The 24,651-nt window shown below is 35.1% G+C and overlaps 2 protein-coding genes across 2 annotated transcripts; one reads left to right on the top strand and one right to left on the bottom strand.

Annotated features, from left to right (window-relative positions):
• The first annotated feature begins 18,131 nt into the window (after window positions 1–18,131).
• On the top strand, window positions 18,132–21,787 carry LOC127942163 (BET1 homolog). Its single transcript, XM_052537778.1, has 4 exons — window positions 18,132–18,300; window positions 19,066–19,175; window positions 20,806–20,862; window positions 20,947–21,787. The coding sequence occupies exons 1-4, from the start codon at window positions 18,282–18,284 to the stop codon at window positions 21,100–21,102; spliced, it is 342 nt and encodes a 113-aa protein (XP_052393738.1). The 5' UTR covers window positions 18,132–18,281; the 3' UTR covers window positions 21,103–21,787.
• Window positions 21,788–21,991: 204 nt separating this feature from the next.
• Window positions 21,992–23,916, bottom strand: LOC127941634 (probable acyl-CoA dehydrogenase 6; the record flags this gene model as incomplete). The annotated part of the gene is made up of 5 exons (XM_052536931.1): window positions 21,992–22,363; window positions 22,599–22,749; window positions 23,014–23,175; window positions 23,474–23,647; window positions 23,739–23,916. Coding segments are annotated over 5 exons (756 nt in total), but the record flags the coding sequence as incomplete, so codon positions are not given.
• Between the last annotated feature and the right edge of the window lie 735 nt (window positions 23,917–24,651).

The raw sequence follows: 24,651 nt of genomic DNA, 5'->3' as shown, positions 1-24,651 counted from the left end.
CCATTATATAGATTGTCTTTGTCAATTTGTTTAACTTACAAAACAACTTAAAACAGGAGAAATGATATGAATATATGAATTCAATTTCAGATGGATACGCATATGCTTGTCCCTTTTCCTCTGCTGCATGGAGAAACGCTTTACAATGTCATGGGTGTGCCCCCAATTTCATTGCTGCTTTTTCATCAGAAGATTGTTTTCTAGTTATACTGTAGAGGTTGAGCATTTTCCCTTTTTAACTCTTTGGAATCTGTCACATATAGACATAAACAATATTTGAGCTCTTTAAAGAACATAGTTTTTTTTTTTTTATGTTTAGAGAACTGAAAGGAAAACAGGAATCCACTGACCCAAATTTTCCTCTCACTACACATCACCATTTAAGAACATTGTTTAGTGGAGTCTAGATTCCGTTTAAGTTGACAGGTACTTTCGTGAGCTGATTGCCTGAAAGGAAATTTAGTATTTGTTTTTGTGTTTATATAAATATTCTGCTATTCTCTGACACCAGAAATGCATAATAAATGGGTGTTTCTAACTGTAGACAGTTGTTGATCAATTGATTAAGATCAAACCATAGTACAACATTGTTTTATAATCATAATTTAAAACGGATCACTTGACCTTAAAGTCGAAGCCTGTGTAAACTTGCAATAAATGTAAAGTCGTGCACACATTTTATGTATAAAAGTAACAGAAATATATGAAGCATGTTATGCAATTTTCTTTGTACATATAATTATAAAGAATTGGGTTTCTAGCTTTCATGCTTTAAAAAAGGATGTAAAAGCTCCACAAACATACCATAAAAGACTTGTGTGTATAGACAGTATATAAATATATGTATGTGTGTGTGTACAATCCACACAAGACTTTTATGGAGAATTTCAGAAGTTCATTGAGTTTAGAAGACATATATTTATCTATAGTCTTCTGAACATTATGACGATTTTCAAGACATGTAATTTTCTGAAGCCAAAGTATTTTTATGAAAAGTATTCTTTGCCATGCCTTAAACGCACTCCGTACCCAGTCTCTTATGGCTCGTTATTTTAAAGACAGCATTGTGTTATCTTCATGAAAAAAAGTAGTTTTAACAGAATAAATTTGCCAGAATATTTGTAAATAAAAGTACAGAAAAAACTGTAAAAACATTTACAGAACAAACTGTAAATTTTACAGTATAAAACTGTAATTTACAAACAAGAATATTTAGTGTAAACTAGTAAATTCAACAATGCATATTGCTACTAAAATCTATTTTAAAACTTTAACATAAATTAACATAAACACTAAATGTACGTACAGTAACTAACAAACATTACAAAACTATTAAGAAACATGATTATTTAAACAAAATACTTTCAAATGTGGAGTGTCATGCAAGGAATTCTGGAAATATCAGTTTACAGTTTGATTGTTTTTTACTGTAAATTATATGTCGATTTGTTCTTTTTTAATTAAATTATTTTTTTTTCATTCAAATTTCATGAACTGTCTAATTAGATCTTTTACAGATGCCCCTGTATATAGTAAAGGAACTTACTGTTATCCTATTAACCATTTTTTTTTCCATAGGGTTTTTACAATATTTTACAGTTAAAATTACACACTTTTTTTTAGTAGTGTTTTCATTATTAGTTAGCAATAATTACCATTGTATTTCTTTAAGCTTTATTATTAGTCCATTATGTTCACAGTAATAAAGTTGCAACTTGGTAAATCTGTTTAAATGTCTGTCTCTTTAAATTTGATTGAGGATAGATTGGTGCAAACAAGCCTCTGTATGAAGTGTTGTATTTTCTGGGAGGTATATGGGGAGTTGAGAGTAAAGTTTAGTAGGAGTCAAGAATGGGAACCCTCAGGTTTGTGTGTGTGTGTGTGTGTGTGTGTGGAGGTAAGAAAGAGACAGGTCAGGACTAGTGCAGCTGCAGTCACTCAAATTACACTCACTCTTTCTCCCTCTTGTTTTTCAATACTTCTTACCTTCAAATCTGCTAAAAAATATTAAAAATATATCTTATAGATGCAATTAGTGGCACAACAGAATCCTCTAAACAATTATACAGTTCTCAGTCACTACCACCTCTCGTGCATTAGTTCCTCCACCTGTATGTAGCCCACTTTATTGTAATTTTGTTAGGATTTGGAGTTTAGACACATCAATTGCAAGATCTGTATTATTTAACATATATTACAGAGGATCATTTAAACATAAAAATACCAAGTTAAATATGGAACAATTGCAGTTGTGCATGTAGAAAAGTCTAATTTTAATGATTAACCAACTGGTTTTACATTCTAAATGTGAAGGATGGGTTGTAAAAGAAGAAGTGTTTTCGGTGAGTGTCACCTCATGGCCATGTGTTGAGTGTGGTTAAATTAGGGGCCTGTCTTGGGTGCTCTTTATAGGGAACACCTGCCAGTCCTGCTGAGATTTCAGTGGATGTGCTCAGCATATTACCTAAGCAAAATGTTCAATATAATCACAATCCCACCTAGGTCATTTAGTTTTTGGATAAAAAAGAATTTAAATCATGCATTTACTTTATTGAAGTTTATTGAGAGTGTTGCTGTATTAGTACCTGTTGAAATCCCCAGACATGCTACAAGACCCGAAATTAAAGTTCCTTCATATCATAACGATCCAGGGCTCTACTATTTATACTACAGCGCCATTACAGATGACAGTCTTAAAATCAAAGATAACAGGAAGGACCAGAAATTATTTTATGAATAATAAAGGGAATTTTTCATTTGTTCAAAAGATCAGTCCTTTTATAGGCTAATGATGAGGCATTTTGTAGGAAGCATGAGTCAAGTATACTATGTTTATATTTTAGACAAAAGACAGAAGACATTGTGATGTCAAAACTCTTAAACCTAAAGCTTCTTTAATGTAGTCTGTCTGTGTAGCTTCTTGTGTGCTTCCTCACAGCAGAGCATCAGAGTGCGGATGGGCTTTTTAGGGGTGATTAACAGCTGATGGGACTGGCGGCTGCGCACTGGAAGAATTCAGCTGCTCATTCATTCACAAACACATTCAGCAAGTCACCATTTCTAACAGTTTAACAGATACATGGATGAAGCAGATACTTTGTATTGCACATACAGGTTAAAAAAATGTCTGAGCCTCAGCCAGTGTGTTGTGCGGGACGTTTAGTTTAGCCCCTACCAAGCCGTACTGCTCTGGAACCAAAGTGGTTTCCTCTGCTTGTCCCAGGGGCAGATAGATAAACACACTCATACGCTGGCCTAAGACCCAGAGCTCTTCTTTGCAAGTTCACAACACGTGGACGCTGTGTTTTCTCTCGTCTGATCTTCATGTGTGATCGGAGTGTATATGTAAGTGTCGACTGGAGGAAGTGACGGAGCTCTTGCTGGTTATGTTGACTACAAATTACACTGACGCCCACTACCACTGCCCCAAAAGCTTCAATAGGTCTATAATAATTACAGTCCTGTCTCACTTACAGATGGATATGTCCAGAGAGACACAATATCCCTCCATGCAGGAACACACTGTTCAGAGTCAATTAGTTCATCAGTTACAGATGTACGGTAGTCCTGCATTAGCACTTACTTTGGTATTAGATCAGGCATGTAAAAATGTAATTTAAGATAAAGCATGTCTAGAACTACAGTATATCATGGAAGAAGAGAATTTGCAAAGCATGTGGAAAAGGAAAGAGGAAAAGGGGAGGGAGGTGTGCAACTGAATTTACTATTAATTTTCAATCTGCTTTTCCACTGTGATATTTTATATGTCTAGCACTTTATACAATTTATTATTTTCTGTTTGCACCATTATACAACTAAGTTAAAGGGTTACTTCACCCCAAAATGAAAATGTTGTCATTAATCACGTACCCCCATGTCATTCCAAACCCGTTAAAGCCTGTTTGTTCGTCGTGCCATTTTGGCGAATCTGAGCTGTACACAGGCAGCATACACTATTCTGTCAGCCCTGCAACAAGGATACATTTTATACATATTTCTATGTATATATATATATGCTTTGATTTGAAAGAAAACCGCACATCCTGTGTCGCGGCTGACTCAGAGGAGCATACGCTGCCTGGGTACAGTTCAGATTCGCCACATGGCGCGCGAACAAAGAAGCTTTAATGGGAAATGTGACAGTGACACAGTGGAGACAAATTGTTGAATAAAGTTGTTATTTATTTTATTCGCGTACAAAAAGTATTCTCTTATTTTCTGGACCTTGACAGTGTAATTTACTTGGCAGTCAATGGGACAGTCACAAACCTTCCTGTTTTCATGCAAAATATCTTAATGTGTGTTCCGAAGACGAACAAAGCTTTTGTGAGGTTGGAACGACATGGGGGTAAGTGATTAATGACAACATTTTCATTTATGGATGAGTAATCTATTAAAATGAACTGTTATGTTGATATAATAAAATTTAATTTGTATTAATTTATCGTTTTTTATCATGCGCATCAAGGCTCCATTTGTCTGCATAGAGTATGTAACTACAGTAATTGTAACAGAGTAATACAAGTAAAACTAAAACAATAATATTGTGAAATACACTTAGAAATACAGGTGCTTCACAAGGCCATAGAAGACCCTTATTTTTGTCTAAATGATTCAATTTCTGCTTTACAAAAGGTTCTATCTATCTTTAAATAATACACAAATAAGATTCCCAAAAGTATACAATAATATTATTAAATAAGTAGCTCCTTTACTCGTCTGCTTAAAAGATGCTTCTTTAACTCTCAGCAGATGACGTGGCTGAAGACAAAGATGTTCATGACCTTACTGCACTGAGCAGCACACACCTCCAGTAAGAAAAGGAAGAGGACAGAAAAAACTGTAATGACATGTGTGGCGAGCCAAAGAGATTTGGGCAATGGCAGCTGAAGCTTGCAGGGCTGTTCTATCTGTTATTGTGGAGGATGGCTAGTATTTTACGTAGCAGTCTGCAGCCTTGAAAAAACATGACATTAAAGGAACCCGAGGATGGCGAGGAGAGCTTGATGCCTGTAACTCCGTCCGAATGTTTAGACTATAGATCCCAGACTACTTCTTACAGTAATGGAAGGGATCTTGTTTAAATTGCAGAGTCTAGGTGAGCTGAACAATAAAACTTGGCACACGTTTTGCTGAACAAAATCTGTAAATGCTACTAAACGAATGATTACAAACTTTTCAACGTCATATTCATACACATATCTACTGAAAAATGGAAAGTTAAGATGTGTGTCTGTGAAAGTTCTCCTTTTTTGTCCAGATGTGTTTCTCGTCTCTCTCTCCCTCTCCCTTGAGTCAGCCTCTGTGATTCATTTTCCACAGACATCTTGAGCCAACCCCCCCCCCCCCAATCTCCCCTGTCTCGTCCTCTTTTTCTCTCACTCCTGCAGTGCCTCAGCCTGCCTGTCAAGTCTGGAAAAAATACAGAAGAAGGAAGGAATGGAATCCTGTGGCCTGAAGCTACACGCAAACACACAGAGAATGGTGGGACGTCGTTTCTCTCTGCCCCTCCCTGATCAGGAACTGTGGTGGGTAGTGGGCAGCAAACACAATCAGCCAGGGGTTTTTTACAGGTCACTGAAGGTGCAAGACCCTTATTCGAGGTGGGTGGGGTGTTCCAGACTTGATGAAGAAGGAGGAGTTTATGGGTTAATGTCAGTCTTTGAAGGAAAAACGCTTTCAAGAAACCCCTCCTCTGAATGGCGTCTCTGCTCCGCCCATTTCTGAACTTTCACACTTCATGCGTTCCCCCACCCAAACAAAAAAAGTAAGCCCCTCCATCAATGCACAAACTTCCTCCATTGAAACAGAACTGCCTGATTGATTTGTTTTACATGGCAGCAATAATGTAGATTTATACAAAAAAGGCTTATATATATTAATATTAATCTTTTTTTATATAAACAATCATAAGTCATTAACTTTACATTAACTGTAAAAGGTGCAAAGTCTTTTTTTTTTTACTTGAAATTGTATACACTACAGGTAATAGCAATAAAGAATTATGGAATAATTATGTTTTTTTTAATGTTTTTGAAAGAAGCCATCAAGGCTGCATGTATACTTAAATACTTAATTATTACTATGGAATGATGCATTAAATTGTTTGCACTGATTGTTTGACATTATAGCATCCCAAAAGTATTCTATTATAAAATGCTGTTATTTTGTACTTTCTATTTGTCAAAGAATCTGAAAAAAAAAGGTTTCCAAAAAAAAACCAACAACAATAAAAAGAAATTCAAGCAGCAAAAACTGTTTTCAACAATAATAATTAGAAATGCTTCTTAAACATCAAATCAGCATATTAGAATGATTTCTGACACATCATGTGACACCAGAAATAGAAATCAGTTTTTTGAAATTGTAATAATATTTCACAGTTTTATTGTTTATACTGTATTTATATCAACTAATGCAGCCATGGTGGGCATTAGAGACTTGTTTAAAGAAAACATAAATATTCCAAACCTTTAATGTATTTTTATATCAACAAAATACCATCAATTTTATGGCTCCATACTTGTAACCTAGATTTATGTGTAGGTGTCATTTTCATTCATCCTGCAAAACTGGCTATTCAGTGTACCCATTCCAATCTGTGGTGCAGCCCACGTTTGGGCCTTTATGCCGCCCATCAAATTACACACCTGTGGCACGACATGCCTGCTCTTTAGAGCCACGTGTGGAGTGATTGCATGTTGAGAGGCTCTGTCTCAAGGGTCATAAACTTTAAATTGAAAGTCTGGTTTAGGAAGCTCTGCTCTGTCTTCCTGGACACCTAAAGTACAGTAAAGAACACGCTTCTTTCTTTCTTTCTTTCTTGAAAGCAACGGTGCTTTCAACTTTAAAGTCATTTGATAGCAGTGGTGTCCAAAACATCTGAGCTCATATTGAAAATCTGGAATTCAACATTTAGACTGTTAGGATTTAAATTTTTAAAACAATTTTAAATGAGGAAGTGTTGGGATGTAAGAAGAAATATTCCCCTACAATTTTTGGTAACTGTTGATAATAAATTAAGTGAATTTGTGACATTGATCATGTGACTCTTTGTACGATGTTCAAGATGCACTCTTTGGATCATTTTGTGCTGTATACACTACTGTTCAAAATGTTGGGTTCAGTAAGATTAATTTTTAAAGAAATGACAGCAAGGATTTTTTTTTTATAAATTTGAATACACTAGTGTACACTACTGTATTTTGACCAAATAAATGCATTTAAAAAAATATATTTTGACATTTATAAAAAAATATAATATATAATATATATCTTCCTGATCCCAAACATTTGAACCAATAGATGCTTGGATCATAGGGAGTTTGTGTTCATTTCTTGACACTTTTTTTCTTTTTTAAAAAAGACCGTTGAATTCCATGGTCGTCTTTGCTACCTCAGATGAACCTATTGTAATTTGACTGTCTCCAGAAGCAGCACAGGAATACACACTGCCACGTTGTCTCCTTCATTCTCATTCCCCTCCCTGTCTCTCACGCCCGCTTCTCCCTCTGCATTTTCCTGCTGGCCTAGCATCCCATCCCTTTCTCTGACATGCTCTCTGACCTCCCTGATGTTTAGCTCTATGTATTTCAAACTTAAGATGTGGTTGTTTCTGGACCAGAAGGAGGCACTGTAATTCAGGGACTTCCTGTGCAACTTGACCTCAATGCCATCCTAAACCACCAAACCACCAGAGCACCAAGAAGCCTTCTTGTCCTTCTGGTCTTGCTTTTCAAATAAATTTAAGAATGATTCATGTTTTTACCGAAAAACAAGAGAAAAAACAACATAATACAGTATGTTGGAGTGATATCTAGTGAAATACCTGTGGAAAAACCCTCATCTTAGATCACAGGATCAGTGGTCGATGATTACAGGGACCCTTTCTCTGATCTTTACTGTATATACACTGATTGAACAGATGCTGTGTGCTTTGCTAGTTGCATTCAGATAGACTGCCATTGTACATCAAAATATCTGACCACCGGACCTTCAAGAAAACAGCTAAAACAGTTCACAAATTGCAGCCAGTGTTGTTTTGCAATCTTCTGGAGACACTTTCCTGTCACATATTTATTTGAATCTTTTACAACATTTATAACATTTATTTAATTTTGAGAACATCTATATTATTGAATGTAGCTTGGTTATTTAATGCATCTCGAAAGAAAAGTGTTAAAGAGTTCATCTAATAGTCCTGGAACGAAACTAAGTGACTTGAGGTATTCAGCACCTCCCCCAGTTCTCAAGCCTTTCCCAAACGACTTCACCAGACAAGTAAAAAAAAACACAGGAAAAAAAAAAAAAAAAAATGAAAAAACACCAAAATTGAGGTAGTGAAGTTCGAAAAAAAGAAAATATGAATAAAAATATCCTGGGGAAAGATCTTAATGAGTATTTTTTTTTCTACAGTTTTATAGCAGTCATTGACAAACCACTGTGCTTTGTCAAATGTACAAAATAGGCCACTGTTCAGCTTTAAATGAATATAAACTTGCCTCCCATGTTCAAAAGTAGTGTGGTAAAAGGGTTTATTAGATGTGAACGCAGTTTGGTTTAGCAGATTTTGTATAAAAACAACCCTCCTCAGAATCAGCATCTCTAGCTTCCGATCTGCCTTTAGTTGTTGTGCTCAACACAAGCGCCATGAATGAGAGAGCAGCGCCCCCTTCTGGTCTAACTGATGAGCTGTCCAAATTATCTGAATTATCGGTCCTCTAATTATCTGGATGTTTCTGTATTTTTAATACTTTAATAGTAAACAAGAGACCTACATGCAAAACTACAGTTATGTGAAAAGTTTTAGGCACTTAAAAATGCTGTAAAATGAGGAAGCTGTCAAAAATAGTTTTTTATTTATCAGTTAATTTCTAAATTAAAACTAAAAAAATTAAATAAACTTTTGGTGTGACAATCCTTTGGTTCTTCTGGATTTATTCTGTCTCAGTTTCTTCTTGTCATTCCAGACGGACTGGATGATGATGAGATCAGGTCTCTGTGCGAGGCGCTGGCTGTTGTCAGACAAAAACACACTGCCCTGCTGAAATGAATGTTTGGAAATGTAAACTGATGTTTCCTACTGACACACTACTGCAAAGGATAGACATAACTGACTTAAAAACTTTTTTTAGCTGGTGATATAGTGTAATAATTTTGGCCACCACTGTATAATTTATATTCTTTAGCTCCATAACATAGTTCCATCTGACTCCACGGGGTGGCGCTCACAGATATGAAGTGGGATGATGTTGATTCATATTTCATTGACTGGGCTGAACTTATGTCACAACCAAACCCATTCTTTTGTGCCTACTATCTCCTTTTTCCCCTGTTTTCTTTATCAATGAATTGTGGACCTAGGAACTACCCTTATTACTTCTGCTTCAGGCAGACATTATTAGAGACAAAAAGCACCAAACATCTTTTAATTTTTGTATCTTGACTTATTGGAAAGCTTGTTTTCTTTCAGATCAAAATCTAGCCACCAAATGTGCAAAAACAGGAGGTTTAAGCTGTTTGATAGCACATGGCTTGTATGACTGTCTTTCACATAGCTTGTTTAGTATAAAACAAAACCGCTATACAGGTTTACATGAATTAACATAAAAGTCTAAGAAGAAACTGTATCTATGCTGTTTCCCAATGTTTTTGAGAAAATGCTACTTGCTGCTACATGTTGGAAGACGTTATAATATGGAACGTTAATAATGCGTCAAACCAATATACAGCTAATGTGTTTAAATTAGCTTTATAATAGCATAATAGCATTGCAAATTTAAGGCCTATAAATTTAAATATTTTTATTTAATATTATATTTAGCATGTTTGAAGATTAAATAGCTTGCTATTTACATAGTAGTTTAGCAAAATAGTTGCTTCTCCAGCACTTAATAAGGTATTCTATATGATAGATTATGTTTGACATTCATATGGTTAGCTAATTTCATACAATAACTTTCCATCTTCAGTTTTATAGCATTAAATGTTGATGTACCACTTTAATATCTTGAAATGGATTGAGCTCCTGTATGCTGATTCATTTGACTCTTCTTAAATGTACCTAGTGTAATATTTCAGATTAATTACCTGTCAAGGTCCTATAGCAGAAGTAAGCTCTTGCCACCATGAATTGTGCTACAGTTTGTTTTCACATATTTTCAGCAGTTCGTCTCCAGTGGACCCAGTGCATAACAATGAAAGGAAGCAGACATGTAGATTCAAGATAAGGTGTTTCCACGGCAATAATTGACCAATGTAGTCTGTTTTGACTGTAAGTGTATCAGCGCGAATTGAAAATGCTTCCAGCATATATATATATATATATATATATATATATATATATATATACAGCTAGTTCAGTCTTTCCTGTTTATACTTAACCTTTGCTTTATGTTGCATCATCATTAATGCTGGAAAAAGTTACAATTATTTATTTTGCCAGTGATATCATTCAGATGGCATTCCCATTGTTTTATTATTATTATTATTATTATTATTATTATTATTATTATTATTATTATTATTATTATTATTATTATTATTATTATTATCCAGATAAGTAGTATCATAACCCAAAGTGAGTTTGTTTTCTATACCTTCATCTGAGACTGAATGCTGAAATATGGCACGGTGTCGTTTTGCTTGCCACATTTCAATTGAACTTCAATTGCTATTTTTCTTTTGTATATTTTGTTGGTCAGAGAAAGCCCTTTCCCTTGACAGAACAGAGATTTGTGTGAAACATGAAAGGAGATTAGGTTAGGAAGCCTCTGCCAGACAGGGCTGTGCTTTAATCATCATTTTCATTTTCTCTGACACGTCCTGATATTTGTATAGAATGCCAATGAAAAGCAAAAGAAATAATGCAAAGGGCCCCCACCACCACTTATGACAACCTGCTCTATATATTTATAAAACACACATCAAACTTTATTCCTTACATTATTCTTTTTATCCAGATTTTTGTGCAGCATTTTTTGTTAAAGTGTATTTGTCTTGTACAGTGAAGGATTTGTTTTAAAATGCATCATATTGTATGTCTTTCAAGCTTTAGATTTTTGTGAGATTGTTTGGTACTACCAAATGAAAGACTAGAGAGAAAGCATAAAAACAAAGGGATATGAGCTGTGATATATCTGCAGTAGGCTTGATGGCACTGTTGCTCCTCCTTAAAATAAAATAAAATAAAAACAGAATAGGAAATATATACATACCTATTTTAATTTTGTGTCACAACATCCAAGGATGAATGTAAATTTAATATGCATATATTAATATATTTTCTATAACTTCTATATATTTAATACTTTTTTTTTTAAAGAAGTCTCTTATACTCACCAGGGCTGTATTCATTTGATCAAAACTACAGTAAAAACAATAATATTATAAAATATTATTACGATTTAAAATAACCATACTATTTAATTATATTTTACCAGAATATTTTTTTAAAATGTAATTTATTCACGTGACGGCAAGTTAACAAGCAGCCATTACTCCAGTTTTCAGTGTCACATGATCCTTCACAAATCATTCTGATAGGCTGATTTGCTGTTCAAGAAACATTTAATATGCTGAAAACTCTTTTTGCTATTTAATATATTTGTGAAAACTGTGATATACTACAATTCAAAAGTTTGGGGGTACAGTTTTTTACATTTAAAGATCGATTTTATTTAAAGGGGTCATATGATGCGATTTCAACTTTTCCTTTCTCTTTGGACTGTTACAAGCTCTTGGTGCATTAAGAAGATGTGTAAAGATGCAAAGACTAAAGTCTCAAATCCAAAGAGATATTCTTTATCGAAGTTAAGACTCTGCTACACCCCCTAAAATGGCTCATTGAAGATAGCTCATAAAATGGCAACAAGCCCCCACATTTGCGTTATGCCGTTAAATGTTCACGTAAAGAAAGAAACTGGTTTCATTCACCACAGTTAGTGTTAAAGCAGCCATGTCAGGGAGATGCTGTGTGTTTCTAGGCGAAAGCAAAAGCACTTTATTCGGTCTTCTGAAAGTGTGAGAGAGAGACCCTCCTTGGCTTGTGTACTGCAAACACATACGAGCTCCATCACATCTGTAACACAACTAAGTTTCCCTTTTGGGCTTGAACTGATGGTAAAACTTTACATTTATTTTGAAAGATGAAACACACGATTATGGAAAGTGGCGTTACATTTCTGACGAGTGCTTGCGGTGTTCGGCCAATCAAAATGCACCGGGTCAGTTGGCCAATCAGAGCAGACTGCGCTTGTCGGAAGGCGGGACAACGCATTTGAGAGAGGCGGGGCATAAAGGACCTACAATAATGTATAGTATTTAAAAAAATAATGTGTTTTTTTAACATTAAAGCATGTCTGCATATTCTGTCAAACCAAATACACAAAATCATCATATTACCCCTTTAAATCGTTTTCCAATAAATGCTGTAAATTGATATTTTTATTCATTAAATAAGACTGAAGAAAAAAATGTGAGCATAAGAGATTTATAAGACTAAGAGACAACATTTAAATAAAAAAATATATATTCCAAACTTTTTGCCAGTAGTGTGTACTGTATGTATTTATCCAGTAGAAACGTGGAGGTAACAGAATACGGTGTGATGCCTTAATCATGGATTAGTTTCTTACAAACATGCAGCATTTCATTTCACAAGACATGAATTGATGGACTGGATTCGTGTGGATTATTTGTGGAATAATTCTGAACCTTTTATCAGCTGTTTGGTCTCTCGTTCTGACGGCACCCATTCACTGCAGAGAATACTTTGGTGAGCAGGTGGTATAATGCTAAATTTCTCCAAATGTGCTCTGATGAAGAAACAAACTAATCTACATCTTGGATGGCCTGAGAGTGAAAACATTTTTAGCAAATTTTCAATTTTGGATGAACTACAATATTTCTTTAAGAGGGTTTTCTGAGCGATGTGAACAATTTGGCACCAAAATTCATTAAGAATCTATATTTAATTATCACCTTCCCCGCTACTCCTCTGTGTCTTAATGAGGTATGGAGTACTCCCAGAACATGAATGATGCACATGAATCTGGGAGCTACTCTAAATCCTCCTATACATTTAATAACAATGTGCCTCTGGTCATTTTGATGATCAGCATTTGGAACTTAAAGCATGGCTTGTTGCAGTTTTATCATAACTGAACAAACCAAAGTCTTTTCATGCTGAGCAGATGGTTGCATCCCCTGTGTATATGTTCTCAGCTAACAGAGGCTCAGGGGAAATTCATCCAGTGAATGACGACTTCTCACATCTATTCTTTTTGTTTTAAATAAAGAAAGCAGTTACAGCCTCTCTAGGTTTCCTTTGGAATGATAAGCACTAGCTCTTGTGATAGAATAAGAAATATTTGACCAGACGGGGCACTTCATGCAGAGGGGATTTACAAAAGCAATTTTCCCTGTTTAGCAAGCAATGATTTACCTGTTAAACTCAGAGAATCTGCAGTTAGTTGTAGAATGAAATGAAAGAGACCTGTTGGGAATGGATGAAGAAGGACAAAAGCAAGAAGAACTGGCTCCGTGGGAATTGTTTTATTAGATGGCTAAAAAAAGTAAATTCGTTTAAAGTTTCACCTGCCTTTTCTGGAGATAAGAACACTTTCGGCTGATGAACTGTGCGATGTTTGCCATTTTTTCAGTCTACCGTGCATCCTCAGGCTTGATGTAATGAATGGATTCACTTGTGATGTATTTTGATTTGATGAATAATTAACTTCATCTTTTATCACTTGGGTTATGCTGATTTGGTGGCTCGTGTGACGTGAAGCAATCCAGACAGTCTTTCTCGGTCTTAAAAATCTAATTAGTCCATGTCCATGTTTACCTCAATCAGATTAATTAAGGTTGATGCCGATTTATCCACTATTAATTAAAAGACTTTTCTTTCAAATCTCTGCTCGGTGGCTCCTCTGCTTTTTGCGAGGACTTTAAGAAGGTCACAGTGACTTATACGCTTACATTTGAAACACGTTCAAGCTAAGTTGTTCAAGCTGTAAAGGGAAATTGCTGCATGAATATTGTTTTGTTGAGGTTGTAGTTTGTAGAATACACCAGGAGGTCAGAGCTCATCTGATGGCTGTCATAAAAGCATTACTTTTCCATTAGAAGAATGTTCTTGGCCTGCTGCGTAGGTCTTTATCACTGCTTGAATTTCTCTCTTCACTTGCTGTATTTTTCTTCTCAAGTCATCAAGAATGTATGCACCATCTCTGCAGAAAAATTGTGATTTCACCTTCTGTGACAAAAGAAGAATATTTATCTGTTATCTTGAGGATAGGGTTCATCTACTGTACAAGACACATTCTTATATTTTTTTTCTTGCATGCACTAGATTGTGATCTAAGCGCATAAATCTTTGGAAAGATTTTTGGAAATGGATAAAGCATGTTTGATGAGTTGATAATAAACCGCTTCTGGGCAATAGCTGATATTTTTGCTGATTATTTATCTATTAGAGCTCCCAGACTGCTTTATTAATGTGGGTCTGCGTGCAAAATATGTCTAGGGACAGTTTAAAACTTGTATATTAATGAAAGTAAAACAACACAGAGTGTAAACAGAGATTATATTCACTGAAGTGGAACACAGCTGTGCAAATGAATCAACAAAGTTATGAAAATATGGCCAAGTTGGGCTAGTGCACGATGCCAGATCTGAAAGCAGTGCAGCATGACTGTACGGTTACAAAGCTATTTTATCAAATATATAATGAGCTCAGAATTTCATGAGGTTTGTGATGTGTTGTTTTTAATGGTTCCCATCTTTACTACATTGTTAGAATTCTTTAGAAATATATATATATATATATATATATATATATATATATATATATATATATATATATATATATATATATATAGACATATGTACTGTATAAGCAGAATCAGAAATATGTTATTATACAGTAATACAATATATATATATATATATATATATATATATATATATATATATATATATATATATAGTATATGTGTGTTTAGCACAGCAACCTATGAATCCCAATTTCTGTATAAGGCAGAGGTTCATGTAGGTTGATATCAGGGTTGAGTATGAAAAGTAATTTATCTTTAATAAAACATGGTTGATATGGTTGATATTTATATGAAAAAACAGTAAAATGTGACAGAGAGAATGGCCTTGTGATGAGTAGCATACAGAAACCACTTTAAGAATATTATTTGATGCCAACTCAGGATAAAAATGACTTTTTGAAAGCTTTTTTTATTCAATATGTGAAATGTGTCCTTCCTCCCTTGTAAAGAGATAAAAACGAGTGCACTTTAACTGCTTTATCATGATAAAGAGTGGAAAAGATTAAGGCTTATAATAGAGCCAAGAACTCTGAAGATTCCATGGCCCAGATTCATTTGTAATTAAATAGCTGTAAATGTGAATATTACAGCATGAGGCTGAAACATTTCTTTCCTTATCTGCAGTTCAAAGTGAAGTCAAGTTGGATTCTATTACCCAAAAACAGAGTGACAGGGCACTTTCCTCCTCTGGCGTCTCTTCTTCTGATGTGTTCCTATGCCATCATTGAGTTCCCTGTTCCTGAGAGAAAATAATTAAAGTAAGATGCACTGGAATAACTAGTCACACAATCAATAATACTTTTTTTACCTCAGCTTTTCACTTTTCCTAATCAACAGAAGATAAGTACTTAAAATATCACATTCTTTGTTATGCATTATGCAGAAATCCATTAGTGATATCTGCTTTGGTCAGTATGACACAATAAGAGATTCGTTTAAATGAATTCTGGCCATCAGTGGAGCAAGTCATTCGTTTGCTGTTTCAGGTGACCTTCAAGCTATATATTTCAAACTGTCCATTTTTGTTCCCCCGTTTAAAACAATATACATAAATAACCTTAAACTGAACCTCCTTCCTTTCTTGTGTCAGTGAAATATCAATAATCTCCCCATCAACAGATCAACAAACTAAAAAGCACAAATTAACATTAGTTAATTTTTGTTTCAAGTTTATATTTAATTTCTTGTGATTTTTGATCACCGTGTTAAAATTTCACTGGCTGAATTGATCAATTGAGCAACTGATTAGAATGTGATATATTATGATTTTGTTGACTTAAAGCATTTATAACATGGTTCTGTGAAGCACTCAATACTGATTAGATGTGAATACAACCCCTTGATTTGGGACATACAGAGGATTTCTCTGACAAACACAACTGGTGCCATTTAGCATTTCAGTTATCGGTTGTACTGAAATTAATTCAGTTTTAATACTACTGTAATATTCTTGTTGGTAGGCCAATTGTTTTGCATGTGGTAGTGAAATTATTTTTAACAGAAGCTTATGGTAAAACTGTATAATAATTGCAACTCAAATTTATTATTTGATGAGAAACTTTAAAAAGTGGGATTATGTTCAGTTATTCTTGATATGGGTTTAATAAGAGTTGTGTGTTTAGGAATATTGACAAAGAATTTTGCAGTCTAGAACATACACATGAAATCCCATCAAACAACACTGCAAATAAGCATTTGCAAATTTAATTAAAACTTTTGCATACTTGCTCAAGGCTGGCAATGAGTTAGGAGCATCTTAATGTTCACAACCGACATCAATCTTTCATTTGAATGGAAAATGTCATAACGAGAGCAGACATCCAGTCAGTTGTGTGTTTCTCAGTTTATGCTGTAACAGATATGATTAGAAAAACATGTTCTAAAAGTAAAGCAAGGGATTTCCACATATCCTATATTTGTGTAGTTTGCTAGGTTTACTAATGTTCAGTAATAGTTTACAATTCCACAACTGTCACGTTTTTCTTCTGTAAGACAAGCAATATGTCTTATGGATAAATGATAATCCTCACATAATGGTGTCTTAGCTGTGTAATACAAATGGCCAAAGAAAAGACATATATTGTTCTGTGGATGTTTACCCAACTTAAGCATTGCGAAATAATGGATTAGGGATTGTGAGGGTGAATGCTTATGAGCCAGCATCTGTTTAGCTGTGACTCATAGCTGAGATTATATATCTGGAAATATGTCAAGATGATTGTCAGGACTTGAACAGATCCCAAACTCACTGCATGTTCTCGGCTTCTGTAGCTGTCTGTCACACATTCCACAGAGAGACGACAAGAGCGACATCAGCATTATGGGATTTTCTCTGTCACATATTTTTGAAATCATGATTGTTATTGGAGATAATTCAAAGGAAATTAAAGTGATTTGGGGTTTTAAAGTACAAGAAGACATCTGTATATGGTCATAGTCTGTTATTCTTATTGTATGAAATCCGAACTGTACTGCTTTTGACAATGGACCTGACAATGACCAAAGCAATATATGAACTTTGAACCATAAGAAACCTGTCACAGATGGATTACTGGATGACTATCATGAAAATGAAAACACGGAAATGGCTTCTTAAAGGTTCTGTCTGAAGCTTTTATTGTTGAGTGCCCTTTGAAATTGCAGGGGGATGTACATGAAAAACACTGGGCAGACATTCAGTACATTGATGCACTGTTCAGGATAAACAAGACTATAATGGCACTTCTGTGGGAGGAAAATACTCATTCAGAGTGCAACACAAAATAGACTCCCATCACTAAATGACAATTGCAGAAGTCATTCAGTTTGCATAAGTAGTCAGCAATTTAGTAAAATTAGGAATTATTTGTCAATAAGACATTTTATTTTAGCATTTGTGTCCCTTAGGAAGACTCTCTCTGAACAAGCTGTTTTACGGGCCTATATATGGCTCAATACAAATACAGTCCTTTTAATCAATAAGATAAGAGAGAGACAGATGTTTTTGTATTATTTAAAAATATGGAATTGGTATTTTGGCAAATAGAAGAATTGCTGGCTAAGTAGGCTTACTGCAACTAAAAATGTAAGTTAGGACTAAAAATTTTAACCTTGATGCTAAAACAAACATTCATGTTCATGTCATCAATGTCATTGCACTGAATATACTAATATTTCCATTCGTTTTTGATGAAGCATTTTAAAATTTGTGACAGCAAGTAAAACAATAATTACATTAAATTAAATTAATAATAAAAAAAAAAAATGTAAACTTCACTACCCACAAGCCCTTTCTGCCTTCGCGTGTGGGTTAATCCTCCGCGGCTTCCGTAAAGTGAAGGTGTCGTGGCGCTTGTTGTGTGCGAAGACAAAAGTACAGCTGCTCTAAATAGGAAGATAAGCAAATATTTTACATTACATTCAAACTGGAGTGATCGTATATCATATAAAGGTTTCCGGGTGATAATGAGGCGAGCAGGTTTGGGTAAGTAACTGTTTCCCCTTATATGTCGTTATATTTGAATCTTATATGCTAAGCTAAATTCTCAAATAGATATCAGTCAGAGTTTGAGATATTTAACAAACACTGAGAATGACCAACTCATATGAAATAGTTAACTACAATGTACAGGTTTGGAGAACCGTCTGAATAAATAACGGAACGAGACTCATGTGTGATCTGAGGCAGCCTATAACTGGCTAGTTTTCTCTAACATCTCAGACAAGCTGTTCCATAGGTCAGGTTAACATATAGAGATGGTGATATCAGATGAAGAACGAGTGTTTGGTTTTGTTTCTGTGTGTATAAACACATTTTAGACACTGCCGCAATATAAATATGATGTAGACTCCTTCCATATCGTTCCAACAGTTTTTATAAAAAGATCGATCAAAATCGAATTTAAAAGTCTGTTCTTAAAGAGGTTGACTAACTTCGACTAATAATTACAATTAAAAGATTTTTCCAAATAATTAAAAATCTTGTTTGTCTTGTGAAGACCATCAAGATTTAATTGAGTTTGTAATTTTTATATGTTCAGTAGTTTCCAATGAATTTATAAACCTTATTTGAAGTAAAAAAAAAAAATAAAAAAAAAAAGTGGTAAACTGATTTGCCCTGCCCACCTTCTTAAACTTCATCAATTACTAACATTTAAAATAGATTGTTGTGATTGGATATTTTTTTATTTTACAATACTTAAAAACACCAGTCTTCTCAAGCCAATTTGACCTGTTTCTTGTTGTGTAGGTGAGGGTGGCCCTCCAGGCAGTTACGCTGCAAGTGGACACAGCTTGTATGAGGAGGAGAATGAACATCTACAGGAGGGACTGAAAGCTAAAGTACATGCACTTAAACATGTAAGTGGACTTGAACATATTTGATTCTATATTATATGTGCCCACTATAATATAGAAAATGCAGAGAACCAATTCCGAGTATGGGTTACCATACTTGGCAAATGTCACTACTTTCACTTTCACTTTCATATATAATTAAATATATAATACATACTAATAAATCTTCATGCATAATTACAAAATTATATTTATATATATACACAGGTGCTTCTCAATAAATTATAATGTCAAGGAAAAGATTATTTCAGTAATTCAATTCAAATTTTGAAAAATGTATTAAATAAATTCAATGCACACCGACTGAAGTAGTTTAAGTCTTTGTTTTTTTAATTGTGATGATTCTGGCTCACATGTAACAAAAACCCACCAATTCACTATCCCAACAAATTAGAATATGATGACATTCCAATCAGCTAATCAACTCAAAACACCTGCAAATGTTTCCTGAGCCTTCAAAAGGGTCTCTGTCAGTCATTGACACCCTTCACAATGAGTGTAAGTCACAAAAATTCATTGCCAATAAGCTGGCTGTTCACAGAGTGCTGTATCCAAACATATTAACAGAAATTTGAGTGGAAGGAAAAAGTGTGGAAGAAAAAGATTGATTCACAACCAACCGAGAGAACCGCATCATTATGAGGATTGTCAAGCAAACTGGATTCAAGAGTTTTAGAGAACTTCACAAGAAATGCATTGAGGCTGGGGTCAAGGCATCAAGGGCCACCACACACAGATGTCTCAAGGAATTTGGCTACAGTTGTCGTATTCCTCTTGTTAAGCCACTCCTGAACCACAGACAACGTCAGAGGCATTTTACCTGGGCTAAGGAGAAGAAGAACTGGACTTTTGCCCAGTGGTCCAAAGTCCTCTTTTCAGATGAGAGCAAGTTTTGCAATTCATTTGGAAACCAAGGTCCTAGAGTCTGGAGGAAGGGTGGAGAAGCTCATAGCCCAAGTTGCTTGAAGTCCAGTGTTAAGTTTCCACAGCCTGTGATGATTTGGGGTTCAATGTCATTTGCTGGTGTTGGTCCATTGTTTTTTTTTAAAACCAAAGTCACTGCACCCGTTTACAGAGAAATTTTGGAGCACTTCATGCTTCCTTCTGCTGACCAGCTTTCTGAAGATGCTGATTTATTTTCCAGCAGGATTCAGCACCTGCCCACACTGCCAAAAGCACCAAAAGTTGGTTAAATGACCATAGTGTTGGTGTGCTTGACTGGCCAGCAAACTCACCAGATCTGAACCCCAGAGAATCTATGGGCTATTGTCAAGAGGAAAATGAGAAACAAGAGACCAAACAATGCAGATGAGCTGAAGGCCACTGTAAAAGAAACCTGGGCTTCCAGACCACCTCAGCAGTGCCACAAACTGATCACCTCCATGCCATGCTGATTTGAGGCAGTAATTTAAGCAAAAGGAGCCTCTACCAAGTATTGAGTACATGTACAGTAAATGAACATACTTTCCAGAAGGCCAACAATTCACTAAAAATGTTTTTATTTTTATTTGTTTTATGAAGTATTCTAAGTTAGAACTCTTATCAGCACAATTGTTCCATGCAGCTAGGTCGATAGAGCAATAACGTGTTGAATCCTAATAAACTATATATATTTTTTTTACATCTATTTCAGCTTTCCATTGACATTGGAAATGAAGTCAAGTACCAGAATAAAATGTTAGGAGAAATGGTAAGTGATGGGAACTGATTCTACTCTCTTCATCAAAACACTTATCTGAATATCTTAAACATCTAACGTTTGTTTCTCTTCGAGGACTCGGACTTTGACTCAACTGGAGGTTTGTTGGGAGCCACCATTGGTAGATTGAAGCTCCTCTCCAGGGGAAGCCAAACCAAGGTGTACTGCTACATGCTGCTGTTTGCCCTGTTTGTGTTTGTTGTCCTGTACTGGGTGATCAAACTGAGGTGATCGTAGGACTGATGAGACTCTTCAGGACCTTTCATTTGTGCCATGCTTATTTGGGGTAGAGGGTCAGAATCCTCACAGAGGACTGAGGTTACTGAGGAGTACCAGAGTGCTTTCTTTCCATTGGACAAGAAGTTGAAACATTGATTGACAATGTGCAATATTAGACTAAAATCTATCCTAGCCCACCATTAGTGTCCCCCGAGGGGAAGGGATAATGCTAGTTGCCTAAAACTCGTCACAAAAAAATATTTTGAAGATTAACAACATGCATCTTTCCTTCTTTTTTACAGAAATAATGACCTTTGTTCAAAGGTATTGTTCTTTTAAGAGAACTTCAGTGCTATAAATGTGTGCTAATGTATATCTTCTCTAAGGATACAGAGAAATGCATTTAAAAGAGTGGGACAAAATAGCACAGTAGTCCTGTAATCATGTAGTAGGAAATTCAGGTTATGCCCACCTGGGTGGGGTTCAAACAAAACAGACCTAATCAGCCTTTCTTTTCCTTTCTTTTACTGTGAAAGTCTCACAACATTCTTGAAAGAGCTGCCACAAATTTGTATGCATATAGTGTTCAAAGAGCTGATCTTCAGATTGTAAAAAAACCATACTGATATGAGAGTTTATGCGCAATGCAGATGTATAATAATTACCATATTAAACACATAATTCTGTGTACTTAAAATGTCTCAAGTCATTTTTAAGTTATTTTCCAAACTCTTTTGCTCTTTATGGTTAAAATAATGCATGGTTAATTTCAGTCCTTTTAGCAACTAATTTGTAAATAGATGTAATTTTTCTGAGAATTATTACAAATTCCTTTATGTTGTCAACTTGAATCCTGTTTTCATATATCTAATTTATGCTTCTCAGGAATCGTACAACAAGCTACTGAAGAATTATGACATCTTTATTTTTTTTTCATCCATAACAACAAACATTCATATGAAACTATAATCTAAATGTACATAAATTACATATAACTACATATAAAGTTCTTCATCAAGTAAAATACCTTTTTATTTTATTTTTTCACTGCAAGGTACAACTCATCCATCTTAAGGTTGTTAATGGCTTTTATAATTGATATAACTGTATTTCATTTATATTAAGTGTCAGATTTTCCTTTTAAGGGCACTTTGTTTTCAAACTGAACTCATATTGGTGATGTCACTTCTTGGGAAGAGTGTCCATGTACTTGCATATGATTGACAGCATCACCTCGTCAGCTCCTGCACCAATGGACATTAACCTGGAGTCCCTGTTAAGAATAAAAAAAAACAAAACAGATCAGATATATTTGTATCCAATATTTTACACTTATATAAATCACTTGGAAATTGGATTCACTGCATTCACACTTGACCTGGCTCTTAACGCTCATTCACATGAGTATACACATGCAATCGTACCCAGTTGCTTTTAAATATCACTAGATGTCACTGCAGCTATGAGAGCCCATGCATGTTCACCTCATTCAGATGAGAGAAACTGACCTGTAGAACCTGCTGACTAGGACGTCACTGGTGAAGCCCATGCCACCCCAGTACTGGAGGCAGCTGTCACCGAGCTCTCGGGCCAGTCGTCCTGCCTTCAGCTTGGCCATTGACGCCAGCTTTGTCACATCGTTTCCCTTAATGTACAAAGCTAATGAAAGTGCACAGAGGGAAAAAAACGAATTCAGAGGTATTCATTTTCAGGCATACACGCTGAGGTTCAGCTCCAATTTTTAATTTCACAACCTGAGGGAGGAAGAATGAAAATGGACTGATTGCAAGCCAGTGTTCACACCATTTCTTTCCATTATTAATTCGGAAATTGGTGGCCCTGTAGACCCAAACCCATGAAATTGCATATCTGCCTTGGCTTATAAAATCATTCTGGAATAATTGAGGAAACGGTTGGACTCACCTGTGGCGCGATGCAAAAGGGAGCGCAACAGCTCGATTTCTGTCTGCAGCTCAGCCAGCCTGAAGTGAACGACCTGGTGGTACAGAATGGGCTGATTGAAGACCTTCCTCTGTCTGGTGTAATTAATGGTCTCTTGGACAACTTTCTCCATGGTCGTCAGAACTTCAAAAACAAGGCAAAAGTTCAGATGTGTTTTTCAGCAAATTAGGTGATTGAGGAAATAGCTGGATTAAAGGAACGCGGAAATGTTTGCTGGTGATGTCAAAAGATCCTCCAGAACATGCCAGACCTTTTTCTTCCTTGATGTTTAAAGCGAAAACACAAGTTTGACTCACTGATAAACACAGTTGGGCTTGAGAGGATCTGACCTGGCTTGTAAACACACTGGCAGTACTGACATTAACACACTGACGTCGTGTTCGTGCGGTGGAACGTGTGGGAGTTGGAAAGCATAACTTACTATTGGCCACCCCCCAGAGTCGCTCCTCTTGGAATTGAAGCATCTGGTACGTGAAGCCCATTCCCTCCTGCCCTATGACATTTTTGCAGGGCACACGCACGTCATCGAAAAACACCTCTGCTGTATCCGATGACCACATGCCTATTTTGTCAATCTTACGTGCGATGTGAACGCCTGTGGATGTTCGGTAAAACATTAGCATGTCTTCTTTGGCAGTAAAAATTCTCCTTTTCCAAAAGTTCTGTCCTTTTGCATTATGTCTTACCTGGCAGATTCATAGGTAAGCAGATTAGGGATTTGTTCTTGTGTGGAGGGCCATCGCTGGTGTTGGCCAGGAGGCACATCCAGTCTGCCTGAGTGCCATTAGTAGTCCACATCTTTCCTCCATTAATGACAAATTCATCTCCTTTGCGCACAGCTTTAGTCTTGATGCCTGAAGGAGATGGTATTTATTCCCAAATTACATTCATTAGATCAGTGGTTCTCAGCCAGGAGGCAGAGGAAATTATTTAGATGCATAGATTATTATTCATATAAATATTATTATTATTATAAATAACATTTTATCTAAATAAAATGCTAAAAACATACCCCCCCCCCCAACAGTAAATATAGTTTTTATTAAAGAACTAGTTATTGAAACTTCCTGAAGTGTTATTTTATTTATATACTATTACAGTATTTTAATATTTTAAGTTAGTTTCTATTTTTATATTTTCAGTTTACATTAAAGGAAGTATTTTGTAAACTATTTTTTACTAAAATATCAAAATTTGAAACATCAGGTGACTCAGGTGAAGCAAAACTGCATAATGTTTTATCTTAAATTAAGTTTAGTTTTTCCCCCCACATAAATAAATTCATATACCTGACTATTTATGCTTAGATATGTTATTTTACTAATGATTATATACTATTATATTATTTGTTAGTATTTGAAATTAGCTTTTTTTTTTAAATATATATTTCAGTTTTTGTTTTAGGTTAAGTTGTATCATTTTCTTTATTCGTTTTTGTTTTGCTTTGTTATATTCATATAGCTATATATATCTATATATAGCTTTGATCTCTTTATTTAGTTTCAGAACTTTAACTTACTTAACTAATTTTGTTTCAATTACTGAAAATTATTTTTAATAGTTTCTGTTACACAGTTATAGAATCACAAAATGACTTGT

Source organism: Carassius gibelio, chromosome A21 (genome assembly GCF_023724105.1).
Source record: "Carassius gibelio isolate Cgi1373 ecotype wild population from Czech Republic chromosome A21, carGib1.2-hapl.c, whole genome shotgun sequence".
In the NCBI taxonomy this organism is placed as follows: Eukaryota; Metazoa; Chordata; class Actinopteri; order Cypriniformes; family Cyprinidae; genus Carassius; species Carassius gibelio.
Note: the sequence above shows the minus strand (reverse complement) of the source record. Positions and strands in the feature narration are given on the sequence as shown.